Raw genomic sequence first — 13581 nt, forward strand, 5'->3', positions numbered from 1 at the left:
GAAATGATACTGTTCTGAGACTTTTAATTTCTTTGTCATTTGGACAAACTTACAAAATCACAGGGGCGTAGCAATAGGGGGTGCAGCGGTAGCGACCGCATCGGGGCCCTTGGACCAGAGGGGCCCCGAAGGGCCCTCCCTCAACTACAGTATTAGCTCTCTATTGGTCCTGTGCTCATAATAATCATTTCTATAGATACTTTGAATAGTGGTAATCCTTAACAATCCTTAACAAGCTATTCCCCATCCCCTTCTTGCACCTCTGACACTGTAGTTGCCCTTGGCAGGTTTTGGTGCACCGTATCAATTGCTATGTATAGAGTGCTTGGGGGGGGCCCCATTGTAAAACTTGCATCGGGGCCCACGGCTCCTTAGCTACGCCACTGCAAAATCAGTAAGGGGTCAAATAATTATTTCCTCCACTGTATATATATTAAAGTCTGTCACTGTGTCCCTTTGTGTCTTTACATAGACATGAAATAAAAACAGAATCCATAAACATAAAAATATATATATAAAAAAATAAGAACAGTTTTTCCCATAAAAAATATATTATAGAAATCATACCATTCTGCACTAATATAACATGAAAAGTCAGGATAACTAAACCAGCATAAAAGTAATAAGAAATGAATATATATAGAAGGGATAAATTTGTATTGTAAGAATTAACTCATATTATGAGTGGAAGGATGGCTAACTAGATACATCCATAGGTCTGTAAGGCCCAGTACAGGTCCCATGGTGTAGGGTCGGGGGTCTTATAGTATGTGTGTAAAGGAGAGAGACAACCCTCTTTCTAAATGAGGTAATTGTGTCAGAGCTAGCTGGCTGGGAAGAAAGTACATGACAAGATAAAAATATACAGTATATAACCATACATATAAATGTGTATATAAACCCTTACACCAATGCATGTGTGCGGAGTGTCTCCCCCCCCCCCCCCCCCCCCCCCCCCCCAAGAAGGGCCTCCAGGTCTATATTTAGTGTCGGGGCCCAGCTGAGCTGTGGGACGGATGCTATTTCAGGGTAGAGCGGTGGGGCAAGTGATAAATTAAGGTAGCAAGGGAATATGGTAGCGTGGGAGTACAGGAAGACGGGGAGGTGGTGGACTTTTGTGAGGAGCTGCGACCACGAAAGCGACATCACAAGGCCGAGTGGGGGCGGTACTTCCCCACATGCGATTTGGATTGGTTGCCTCAGGTGCAACCCGGCTTTGTGAGTATAAACAATCATCTTCTACACCAACCGTATCACACGTGAGATAATACACGAGATTGGGCTCCCGTTGTCTTCCCGTCCTTTTTTATTTTCTAATTTTACATAAAGTGCCTATCTCTACCTATTCTAAAAGTGATCTTGTTCAAAGCGTTAAATTCTATGCATGTAGAAAGGAGGAGATACTTTAACCCAAATTAGTAGAAAATATGTGGGGTAGTGTTAATAAAAAATTATATGGGAATTCAGGATCAGGAGGGCCATCAGGGCCACAAGCATAAGGGGGAAAAGGCAATGTATGCTGTATGGCAATGTATAGGAAAACACCAATGTCAATATGACATCCCTATTAGTACTAGGTCAGGTTCTATTTACCTGCTAATATCTTAAATAGTCAATCTAAAAATGGCAGCACGCTATAAGTGTTGCTCATGCAGTGTGAGCCATAAATATGTCTGAACAGTCATATACTGCAGGGGTCCTTGCTGATCCCCCTCCACTCTTCCACCATATATATGAGTGGGGTGTAGCTATCCCACAGATCGACTGAAGTGATCACTGCTGAGGGTGGTACGGACCGGAGTGTGGTCGCTTGCTGTGAAACTGTAAATCACCCCAGCTAACCCCTCAGTAGTACTAGTCCTAAGTACCACCCTTATAGGGGGGGCTATTTACAAAGTGCTAGGGAATGTGCATAGTGCTGTACATAAAGACCCTAATGAGATCACATTTCACCACAAAGGCTTCTTCAGAAGGTGCTATACATATGTTACATAGTGCTATACATCATACACATCACCACAGAATTAAAATCAAAATATGCCCCCCATATATCAAAGCCCAAGTCAGAGCTCTGACTTGGGCTTTGATATATGGGGGGCATATTTTGATTTTAATTCATATATATGGTGGAAGAGTGGAGGGGGATCAGCAAGGACCCCTGCAGTATATGACTGTTCAGACATATTTATGGCTCACACTGCATGAGCAACACTTATAGCGTGCTGCCATTTTTAGATTGACTAATTAAGATATTAGCAGGTAAATAGAACCTGACCTAGTACTAATAGGGATGTCATATTGACATTGGTGTTTGCTTAATTTTCCCTGGTACAATTTTATTCGGTTCGTGTTTGTCTTCCAATGTATAGGAAAGAAAGCAGCCAGCAACCTAAATGAGGTGGCATCTGAGCTGCTGCAGGTCGTGTATGTTGCTAAATGAGGTGGCATCAAAGGTGTTGCAGGTAGCACCTGAGCCACTGTAAGCATAGTGTAGGACTGAAAAGGGATGGCACAGGGCCACAGGGTAAGCTTGCATCATATCCTGTATAAATCTTCTTGCATAATCAGAATGTGAGGGAGGATATGGAATTCTTGGCCGCCTTTGAAGAGGAGCTGGTCATGCTGCTTTAAATATGTAAACATGTTTTTGCACATGGGAGAAGCGGAAGGATGGATGCCACGCCACCAGGAGTGGGTGTGATGTCACCGTGCTGCCATTGTGCGCATGACCTCACTGTAAAGAGTGGCCAGATGGCTAATGAGATTTGGCTGCAGCCTCTTAGTAATTTGCTGGCGGCGACCATTTTGAAAGGAGCTTGGTAGCTGGAGATGCAACTAATAGAGCACCAGTTGCACTTTGGCTGATGCCTGCCATTTTTTAGAAGACTGGGCTGCTGTGGTGCTAAAAGATAGAGCACCCTCTGTATCTGAAAGTCTATATCCAAGTGGCCCGACTGTGGTTGCCATATTGCTTGGCATAATATTAAGGAGCCTAATTACAGCAGCTGGGGGTCTAGTAGCCTAAAGATTGTGTATATATAATATAATTAAAAAAATATAGACTATTATTGTAATTGTGTGCCATATTATATAAAGCAGGGGTCCCCAACCTTTTCCGGCCCACTTTCTGACCAAAATTTTCTTTGGGGGGGGGGGATGCAGGGACGTTCGTGGTGCGTGCGTCCTGGTGGCCAGTGTCGTGCGGCGGGGGGGGGGGGGGGGGGGGGGGGGGTTTGTTACGGGGAGAGTGGGTGCGCCGACATATGGCTAGTATACTTACCCCAGTACGGTTGGTATAGTAACCCCAGTATGGCTAGTATAGTTACCCCAGTATAGCTAGTATAGTGTCCCAGTATAGCTAATACAGTGCCCAGTATAGCTAGTATAGCCCCAGTATGGCTAATATAGTGCCCAGTATAGCTAGTACAGTGCCCCAGTATAGCTAGTATAGCCCCAGTATAGTACCCAGTATAGCTAGCATAGTGCCCCAGTATAGCTAGTACAGTGCCCAGTATAGCTAATATAGTGCCCATTATAGCTAGTACAGTGCCCAGTATAGCTAGTATAGTGCCCCAGTATAGTTAGTATAGCCCCAGTAAAGTGCCCAGTATAGCTAGTATAGTGCCCCAGTATAGCTAGTATAGTGCCCAGTATAGCTAGTACAGTGCCCCAGTATAGCTAGTACAGTGCCCCAGTATAGTGCCCCAGTATAGCTAGTATAGTGCCCAGTATAGCTAGTACAGTGCCCCAGTATAGCTAGTACAGTGCCCCAGTATAGCTAGTTCAGTGCCCAGTATAGCCCCAGTATAGCTAGTACAGTGCCCAGTATAGCCCCAGTATAGCTAGTATAGTGCCCAGTATAGCCCCAGTATAGCTAGTACAGTGCCCAGTATAGCCCGTATAGTGGCCAGTATTGCCCCAGTATAGCTAGTATAGTGCCCAGTATAGCCCTAGTATAGCTAGTACAGTGCCCAGTATAGCCCCAGTATAGCTAGTACAGTGCCCCAGTATAGCCCGTATAGTGCCCAGTATAGCGCACCCTCAACCCAACCACCCCCCCCCCCGTGGCCGCCGCTGCTGCTGTTACCTTAGCCGGTCGGCCGCTTTTTCCCCTCTCATGTCCGGTGTGTACCATGTAGTGATGCACAGCAGCGCGCCCCGCTGCTACTGTGAGGAGGAGGCAGGAAGCAGAAGAGAGAGCGGCTACCTGTAGCTTACTATGGGAACCGCTCTCTCTCCTGCTTCTGCCTCCTCCTCACAGCAGCCGCGGGGCGCAATGCTGTGCATCACTACACGGTACATGCCGGACATGAGAGGGGAAAAAAGTGGCCGCCGACTAAGGTGACAGCAGCAGCGGGGGGGGGGGGGGGGGGAGCTTTTGTACACAGGTGTCGGAATGCTGCTAGGAGCTCATGGGGAGATCGAGGGAGACTAATGAATCAGAAAGGTCTGCACACATAATGCAACACATGCATCCAACAAATGACATGAAATGAGCAACATGGGTGCTGGGCTAGTAAACCGGACCTTAGTCCTACCATATACATAAAATTAGAATAAATTACCCGCACACCAGGCTTGAATAACCAATAAAGTCAAAATTTATTGATAAAGCACAAAAGACAAAAACATGAACAATGCATACCAATAGTAACAAATTATTACAGACAATTACATCATCAACTGATTTTAACATGGGACAGATACATACTGTAATATGTGGATTTAAGCAGCAGGTTCACACAAGCAAAAGTGCATAGCGAAGTAGAAAGTCCATGTGCTATGCACCAATGGAGATGCTAGGCAGAGCAGGCAGCTTAGTGTGGCCAAGCTGTTTCGTATACCTTTTTCAAAGGGTACTGGAGGATAGTGTCAGGCTGCTGCAGAAATCCAGACTGAATACAAGCTTTATATACATCCTAGTAAGCCCTAAACGCCCAGGCTGTACACCGGGGCCGGCCCCTGACGCGTCCGGTGTCACACGGCATGGTTGCCATGGCGCTGTCGCATCGCTTCCGGCAGAGAGGCGTCCAATAGCATGCTGCCAACCAGGCGGGGAGGTAAATCCAACCCCGACATAGCGGCAACACATGCACACATTGGGCACCAACCATTGGGTAGCAGTGAGACATTGTGAGGAGGCGGAGCAATGGGCGGTAGAGTCGGGCAAGGTGTCCAATCGCGGTGTCCAGCAAGGAGGGCATAGATGAGTGAATCTAAAAAGATAAAAAAAGAAAAATATTACTAACACTCCTGAAAATAGAAATACGGCAACTGAATGTCAAGTATTGTGGGAGATCCTAGAAGGATACCAATTTAAGCAGGGAGAAAATAATTTAACCACATATCAACAGGCCGAGAGATGGAGCGTCAAACAGCACCCAAACACATAAAAAAGCCAATACAAGCGGAACCAGCTCCTTCCTTAAAGGTAATCCGCATGGGTCATATTAGGAACAGTGCCGTCATGTGCATGTAATGTGGATGCCAGCATGGGTCACCACCGAGGGGAGCAATACTAAAAAAACCAGTGATAACATAAAGTGTGGCGACACACATGCAGACAAGCGCCAAAATGCTATTAGCGGATAAAAGGTACCAAACTCGCATCCTTATTCATTCCAAATGGAGTTTTACTTTTAAGTTTATAAATGCAGAATAGCTCCCTTTGGAGCAATTTAAGCTCAATGGCACCACCCCTTGCCGGTGGTGTCACCAGTTCAATCACTCTGTATCGAAGTTGAGAGACATTGTGACCTGCCTCCAAAAAGTGTTTCGCTACTGGGGAATCAACACTGCAGCAACGGATATTGCTACGGTGTTCACTGATGCGTGTTCTAATCTCTCGAGTTGTCTGGCCTACATACACTTTGCCACACGGACAGATAAGTCAATAAACAACAAATTTGGAAGAGCAATTGGCAAACGCATTTAATAGAATTAGTCTACCGCTTTGTGGGTGTGGGAAAGAATTACCCCGACTCACAAATCCGCTCTGGGCGCAATGACCACAAGGGTACATACCCTGTGGTTTGGAGAGATCAGAAAGCCAACCTTCAGTTGCTGGTGGTTATTTATTGCTCCTGGCGTGTACAAGGGAATCGCGTAAACTTTTAGAGCAGCGGAACACACACACCGGTGGTTCTTGGAACAGATGAGCAGTCGTTGGGTCACTACTGAGTATGTGCCAGTGTTTCCTAATGATATGTTAAGCCTGTAGGGATAGAGGAGAATATGTTAACACCATCGGAATTCTATTCCGATTCCTACTTGGTTGGTTGCATAGGAACTCAGTGATCTTTTGCAGCTGCACGAGAGAGGGACTGGTTTAAATGCACAATGTCATATCCCCGTTTAACAAAATTATCAAGCATCACACGAACTTCCTGGTAAAAGGCCTCATCTGTTGAGGAGATGCGCCTAAGGCGCAGGAACTGGCCATAGGGGATACCTTTTTATGAGGCGTTGTGGGTGATAGCTCTTAGAGGAGAGGTAGGTGTTTCTGTCTGTGGGCTTGCGATATGGAGATGTCTCAATTCTCCCTTCCCGCATCTGGACCAGAACGTCGAGGAAGTGAACCTCTGTGTGACTGTAATCAAGAGTAAATGAAATTGTTGGGAAACTCCTATCCAGGTCCTCTTTACATGTGAGTAGGGTCGATTTGGGCCCTGACCAGATGAAAAAGATGTCATCGATGTACCTCAGCCAACAAAGTGCCTGGCCGAGGTACACCAGATGACTGTAAACAAATGACTCCTCAAAGAACTCCATAAAAAGGTTTGCATACTCCGGGGCCACATTGCTCCCCATGGCTGTCCCTTGTAGCTGTTGATAGTAAGTCCCCTCAAAACAGAAGTAGTTTCGTTCTAAAACAAGGCCTAGTAGTGATAGCAGAAATTCAGAAAGAGTGTGTGGAATGGACATTTTTTTCAAAGTTAGACCTGATGACCTTCAGCCCTGAAAGCAGCCTGAAAGGATCCTCCAGTACCCTTTGAAAAAGGTATACGAAACAGCACCGTCAGGGACTCTGGTTTTGCCTGCTTAAAGAGAACCTGTACTGAGTAAAAATATTTAAAATAAACACATGAGGTAACTTCAAATGAAAATTACAGAGTTACCTTGCCATCAGTTCCTCTCAGAAGCTCACCATTTTCTTCTGACAATAACCCCATCCAGTTCTGACAATATTTTGTCAGATCTGAAATATATCAGTTGCTGTCAGTAAAATATCAGTTGCTGTCAGTTATAGCTGAGAGGAAAGCGGATGTACCAGGCAATGTCCATGTTTCCCTATGGCTCAAGTGGGCGATGTTACAGTTTAACTGTGTGCTGACCAGAAAGCTGTTATGGGTAATGGCTATTTTCAAAATGGAGGACGGAAAATTCCCTTGATCACAGTGAACAAATAGGACGCAGGACAGGAGAAAGACACTGAGGAGTAGACTACATGGAAGGTAAGTATGACTTGTGTATGCTTATTTTGAATTTTATTTTCAGTACAGGTTTTCTTTAAGGTTCACTTGGCCACACTAAGCTGCCTGCTCTGCATAGCATCTCCATTGGTGCATAGCACATGGACTTTCTACTTAGCTATCCACTTTTGCTTGTGTGAACCTGCTGCTTAAATCCACATATTATGTATCTGTCCTATGTTAAAATCAGTTGATGTAATTGTCTGTAGTAAGTTATGTTACTATTGGTATGCATTGTTCATGTTTTTGTCTTTTGTGCTTTATCAATACATTTTGACTTTATTGATCATTCAAGCCTGGTGTGCGGGTAATTTATTCTAATTTTATGTAAATAGATAGAGGGAGACTGCCAGACATCACTGGAGCCTCGGTAAGTATTTCAAAGCCTGCCAGCAGCCACAGCAGCCTGCCAAAAGAGATCCCCGTTTTCCCTTAGGCATGCCAGTTAGTTACGACTTCCAGTTGCCTGAATTCCAGAGAACAGGGACTTTGCTTTATGTACAGTACAGACCAAACGTTTGGACACACCTTCTCATTCAAAGAGTTTTCTTTATTTTCATGACTATGAACATTGTAGATTCACACTGAAGGCATCCAAACTATGAATTAACATGTGGAAGTATAGTACATAACCAAAACGTGTGAAACAACTGAAAATATGTCATATTCTAGGTTCTTCAAAGTAGCCACCTTTTGCTTTGATTACTGCTTTGCACACTCTTGGCATTCTCTTGATGAGCTTCAAGAGGTAGTCCCTTGAAATGGTCTTGAAGGAGTTCCCAGAGATGTTTAGCACTTGTTGGCCCTTTTGCCTTCACTCTGCGGTCCAGCTCACCCCAAACCATCTCAATTGGGTTCAAGTCTCAAATTTGGACTCATCAGACCAAAGCACAGATTTCCACTGGTCTAATGTCCATTCCTTGTGTTCTTTAGCCCAAACAAGTCTCTTCTGCTTGTTGCCTGTCCTTAGCAGTGGTTTCCTAGCAGATATTCTACAATGAAAAAAGAAAGAGGGGGTGTTCTAAGTCCTTTGCGCAACTGTGATGTATACCGATAGGACAGGTCTCACCTGTTTGTGATGCGGCTGGCACAGCGTACACAGCCCGGATATGCCTTGTCCCTTTTAGCCGAGCCGGGGACTAAGCTCAGACGCGGGGCGGAAGTGACGTCACTCGCTCCAGGAAATAGTAGATCTGTTGCCGGGTAACGCTAGAACGCTCTGTACGGAGCTACTAGCCCAGCGCAACATGAAACTGTACTAAAAGCCTCTCAATGGAGATAGAGAGTAGGCATGTATGTTATAAAAGTTTAGTCCCCGGCTCGGCTAAGAGGGACAAGGCGTATCCGGGCTGTGTACGCTGTGCCAGCCGCATCACAAACAGGTGAGACCTGTCCTATTGGTATACATCACAGTTGCGCAAAGGACTCAGAGCGCCCCCTCCTTTTTCTTTTTTCATCCACAGTGGTTTTGATTGGGAGCAGCCGAGTTCAAGGGGCACGCACTACCCCCATATTGCTTTTGGATTCTACAATGAAGGCCTGATTCACACAGTCTCCTCTTAACAGTTGTTCTAGAGATGTGTCTGCTGCTAGAACTCTGTGTGGCATTGACCTGGTCTCTAATTTGAGCTGCTGTTAACCTGCGATTTCTGACGCTGGTGACTCGGATGAACTTATCCTCCGCAGCAGAGGTGACTCTTGGTCTTCCTTTCCTGGGGCGGTCCGCATGTGAGTCAGTTTCTTTGTAGCGTTTGATGGTTTTTGAGACTGCACTTGGGGACATTTTCAAAGTTTTCCCAATTTTTCGGACTGACCGACCGTCATTTCTTAAAGTAATGATGGCCACTTGTTTTTCTTAGCTGCTTTTTTCTTGCCATAATACAAATTCTAACAGTCTATTTAGTAGGACTATCAGCTGTGTATCCACCTGACCTCTCCACAATGCAACTGATGGTCCCAGGCCCATTTATTAGCCAAGAAATCCCACTTATTAAACCTGACAGAACACCTCTGTGAAGTGAAAACTATTTCAGGTGACTACCTCTTGAAGCTCATCAAGAGAATGCCAAGAGTGTGCAAGGCAGTAATCAAAACAAAAGGTGGCTACTTTGAAGAACCTAGAATATGACATATTTTCAGTTGTTTCACACTTTTTGGTTATGTACTATACTTCCACATGTGTTAATTCATAGTTTGGATGCCTTCAGTGTGAATCTACAATGTTCATAGTCATGAAAATAAAGAAAACTCTTTGAATGAGGTGTGTCCAAACTTTTGGTCTGTACTGTATATGGTTGAATGGCAACTATGGTAGTAAGTAGGTAGATGGTTTGATAGTAATTGTCGTATACACTCCAGGGTAGGAAAATAAAGTACAAACCCATAATTCTATGTACATATATAAAAGTAGCTACGTTAGTTATTTTTGACCATATTGAAATAAATAAGCAAAAATATACAAGTACCTGATTTAGTAAGAACTGTAGTGGTAGCTAGTTAGATGAGTAGTAATACGTTTTAAACATATTCCAGGGTAGGAGTACATGATGCTGGCTCCAAAATAACATATATAGAACAGTGGCAGATTATATGAGCAATATTAGATATATTAGCAATATTAGATAAAATAAACAAATATACACATGATTAAGTAGCAGGTGTAGTAATATGGGTAGAAATAATAGTTATATATACTCCAGAGGTGGTAATATTTATATGTATACCAAGGTAATATTACATGATGCAGGCATAGGAATTTTCCACATGATAGTGCATGTGCCTTTCCAAATATATAAGCATATATATGCTTGGGCATCCATCCAAGGACATGGGTAAATGGTGGCCATAGATGAGTAAGTGAGAAGTGAAGGCAGGTGAGCATACACTCCCTCACTATGGGGTAATAAGTGAACTAAGATGACCCTTAGGGTCCAATACACCTAGGTATACTTATCAGGGAAGATTGTATGAGGTCTGCATGGAAGAGTAGCAGATGGGGAAGCATAGCATTTTAGAGAGCAGGGGAGCCCCCACATATGAGTATCTTCCAAGGGACACAGGAACCGGTAGTACATTTTGGGTGAGAGTCAAGGGTACTAATGTCAGGACTTCTGGTTTAAGGTATGTTTTTCCATCTACATGGCTTTGAGTACTCCATGGCGGTCCAATGCATCCTGCGAGATGTGCTTGATTGGACAGACTTCAATGGTTGATGGGTCTTGGTTGTGGAACTCCTTGTAGTGTCGGGACAGGCCATGTTTGGTATAACCTTTAGGCAGGGCTGTGGAGTCGGAGTCGTGGAGTCGGGCAATTTTGGGTGCCTGGAGTCGGAGTCGGGAAAAAATGCACCGACTCCTAATGAATTTGTAACTGTAATTAAAATAGAAAATATGATAAAATGTTCTATTTCTCAAATAATAGTCATTAAAAATAATGTATATATACAGTATATATACAGTAATAGATGTGCTTAGTCCACAAAAATGAAATAAACCAATCAAAATTAGTTACTTGTGCTGCTTCAACAAAGCAGTCCCCGTATTTTTAAGGTCAGATATACATATCTGATTGTGACTGTATGTATGATGTGTACACAGGAATCTCTTATATATATACTAAATAACATCTATGCTGTAAGAATAAAGCCTGATGTGTAGCTGTGTCACTAATAGAGATGGTCAACGAGATGGAAATAATTCTGCATTGATGCTAATGTATGCAAATGTATGCACTCCCTTTGCTGATGAAATCAAATGATTTGATATGTTGTTAAAATTTGGTTTGGTGACTACAAATTAAAGGGTAACTGAGACGGATGAAAAGTAAAGTTTTATACATACCTGGGGCTTCCTCCAGCCCCCTTCAGGCTAATCAGTCCCTCGCTGTCCTCCACCACCCGGATCTTCTGCTATGAGTCCTGGTAATTCAGCCAGTCAGCGCTGTCCGGCCGCATGCCGCTCCCATAGCCAGGAACATTCTGCACATGCGCAATAGTGCTGCACAGGTGTAGTATGCTCCTGGCGACGGAGTGTGTGCATGCGCACTACGCCCGACTGGCTCAAGTACCTGGACTCATAGCAGAAGATCCAGGTGGTGGAGGAGGACAACGAGGGACTGATTATCCTGAAGGCGGCTGGAGGAAGCCCCAGGTATGTATAAAACTTTAATTTCATCTGTCTCAGGTTTACTTTGTTACACAGTAGTACTATACTCTACATATGCACTCCCCACAGAGCTGCAGGGAATCCACTGAGAATGCTGTGCACATTGAACACAGAGGTGTTGTCTGTTTACAATCTCCTCATTACCCTGCAGAGTACCTGCACATCATTCTTACATGTACCCACATTTACATTGCCTAGGGCCTGATAGATGTTCTTTGTTCCGGTTTGTACCTTTTACAAGTACTCTTACCAAGGACTAGTTTTAGCCTAAAGGGAATAAATATAGTAGTCTACATATCCTTCTCACTTCAGTTGTCTTGTAAAATTCCTAAGCGTTGGCAGTTAAGAGACGATTTTCATGTTACATACTTTTAATCAACAAAATTGTAATATGCAAATTAGAGGAGTCGGAGTCGGAGTCGGTGGAATCCTAAACTGAGGAGTCGGAGTCGGTGGATTTTTGGACCGACTCCACAGCCCTGCCTTTAGGTATAAGACTTAGTATCTGCTTCATGCTATGGATTGCTTTACTTTACAAATCCATGAAATGCTTTATGACTAATCATAATCTTTGATATTTTACAGGTTCCAAGGAAGAAGTGAACACGATCACCTTTGCTACAATTCCTACCTTTACTACTGCCAATAGAGTTATTCAAACAGTAGCAAACCCTCTGGCTCAGAATGTAACTGGGCAAAAAGTTACACTTTTACAACCTGCTACTCCTCTCAGCTTATCACAGAATCCAACACAGAATCCATCATCAGTAACAACTGGAAAAGAAGTTCTGGGAACAACCAGTCTAGCAGGAACCGTTTATGGTATTTAACAATCAAACATACTTTATTCATCAGGTGTCCTATCCATCGTGCCCAATGATATAAAATTCTGTATCTTATAAAAATTGTTATAAAAAAATAAAATAAAAAAATTCTATATCTCCAGGCCCCCACGGGCCCTTTTACACTTCATAGGCCTCAATTCACTAAGCTTCATCAAACACTTTATCGAACATTTGATAATTTACCTCATGGGTATAATCTAATTTTGAATTTACTAAGGTGTTATGTATTTATCAAATGTTTTATCGATAAAATGTTCAATAAATGTACAACACCTTAGTGAATTAAAAATTAGATTTTACCCATGAGGTAAATTATCATACTTTTGATAAAGTGTTTGATAAAGCTTTGTGAATTGAGGCGAATGTGTTTTAATGCATTGCACTTGAATGTGGTTTTTTTCTACATACTGTAGTAGTGCACTGTGAAAAAGCTTAAGTTTTTCAGCCTATAGTGTGACAGAGGCCATAGGGAAACAATGAGGAATGCACCTAATCACCCATCAAACACCCCCTGTCACTGTCTGTCAATGCTATGTTTTAGATTAGGTCCTAAACTGCCCCCTGGGGGCTCCTGATCACCCCCCACACCCACAGATCCTCTCCAGACACTGTGTACTGTATACATCTATTCTCCCCTGTAATCACCCACTGATCACCTGTCAATCACCTCCTGTCACCACCCGTCACTTCCACCTATCAGATTAGACCCTAACCTGCCCCTTGCGGGCACCTGATCACCCGCCCACACCCTCAGATCACCTGCAGACCCGCCCTCAGATCACCTCCCAAGTGCATTGTTGCATCACCCACTGATCACCCATCAGTCACCCCCTGTCACCACCTGTCACTGCTACCCATCAGATCAGACCCTAATCTGCCCCTTGCGGGCACCCAATTACCCGCCCACACCTTTAGATCGCCCTCAGACCCCCCCCCCCCAATCACCTCGCCAGTGCATTATTGCATTTATTTTCCACTCTAATCACACCCTGATCACCTATCAATCACCCCGCTACCCCCTGTCAACACCTGTTACTGCTACCCATCAGATCAGACCCTAATCTAGGGGCACCCAAACACCCGCCCACACCCTCAGATCGC

The 13581-nt window shown here is 44.0% G+C and overlaps 1 protein-coding gene across 1 annotated transcript in view; it reads left to right on the top strand.

Moving 5' to 3' along the window:
• The window catches only part of FOXK1 (forkhead box K1), a 151237-nt gene that overhangs the window by 117435 nt on the left and 20221 nt on the right, over positions 1 to 13581 (top strand). The window contains exon 8 of the mRNA XM_068244904.1: positions 12221 to 12457. Within this exon, the coding sequence (XP_068101005.1) occupies positions 12221 to 12457 (237 nt within the window). The remainder of the gene's footprint in view (positions 1 to 12220; positions 12458 to 13581) is intronic.

Source organism: Hyperolius riggenbachi, chromosome 7, assembly GCF_040937935.1.
Source record: "Hyperolius riggenbachi isolate aHypRig1 chromosome 7, aHypRig1.pri, whole genome shotgun sequence".
NCBI classification, from domain to species: domain Eukaryota; kingdom Metazoa; phylum Chordata; class Amphibia; order Anura; family Hyperoliidae; genus Hyperolius; species Hyperolius riggenbachi.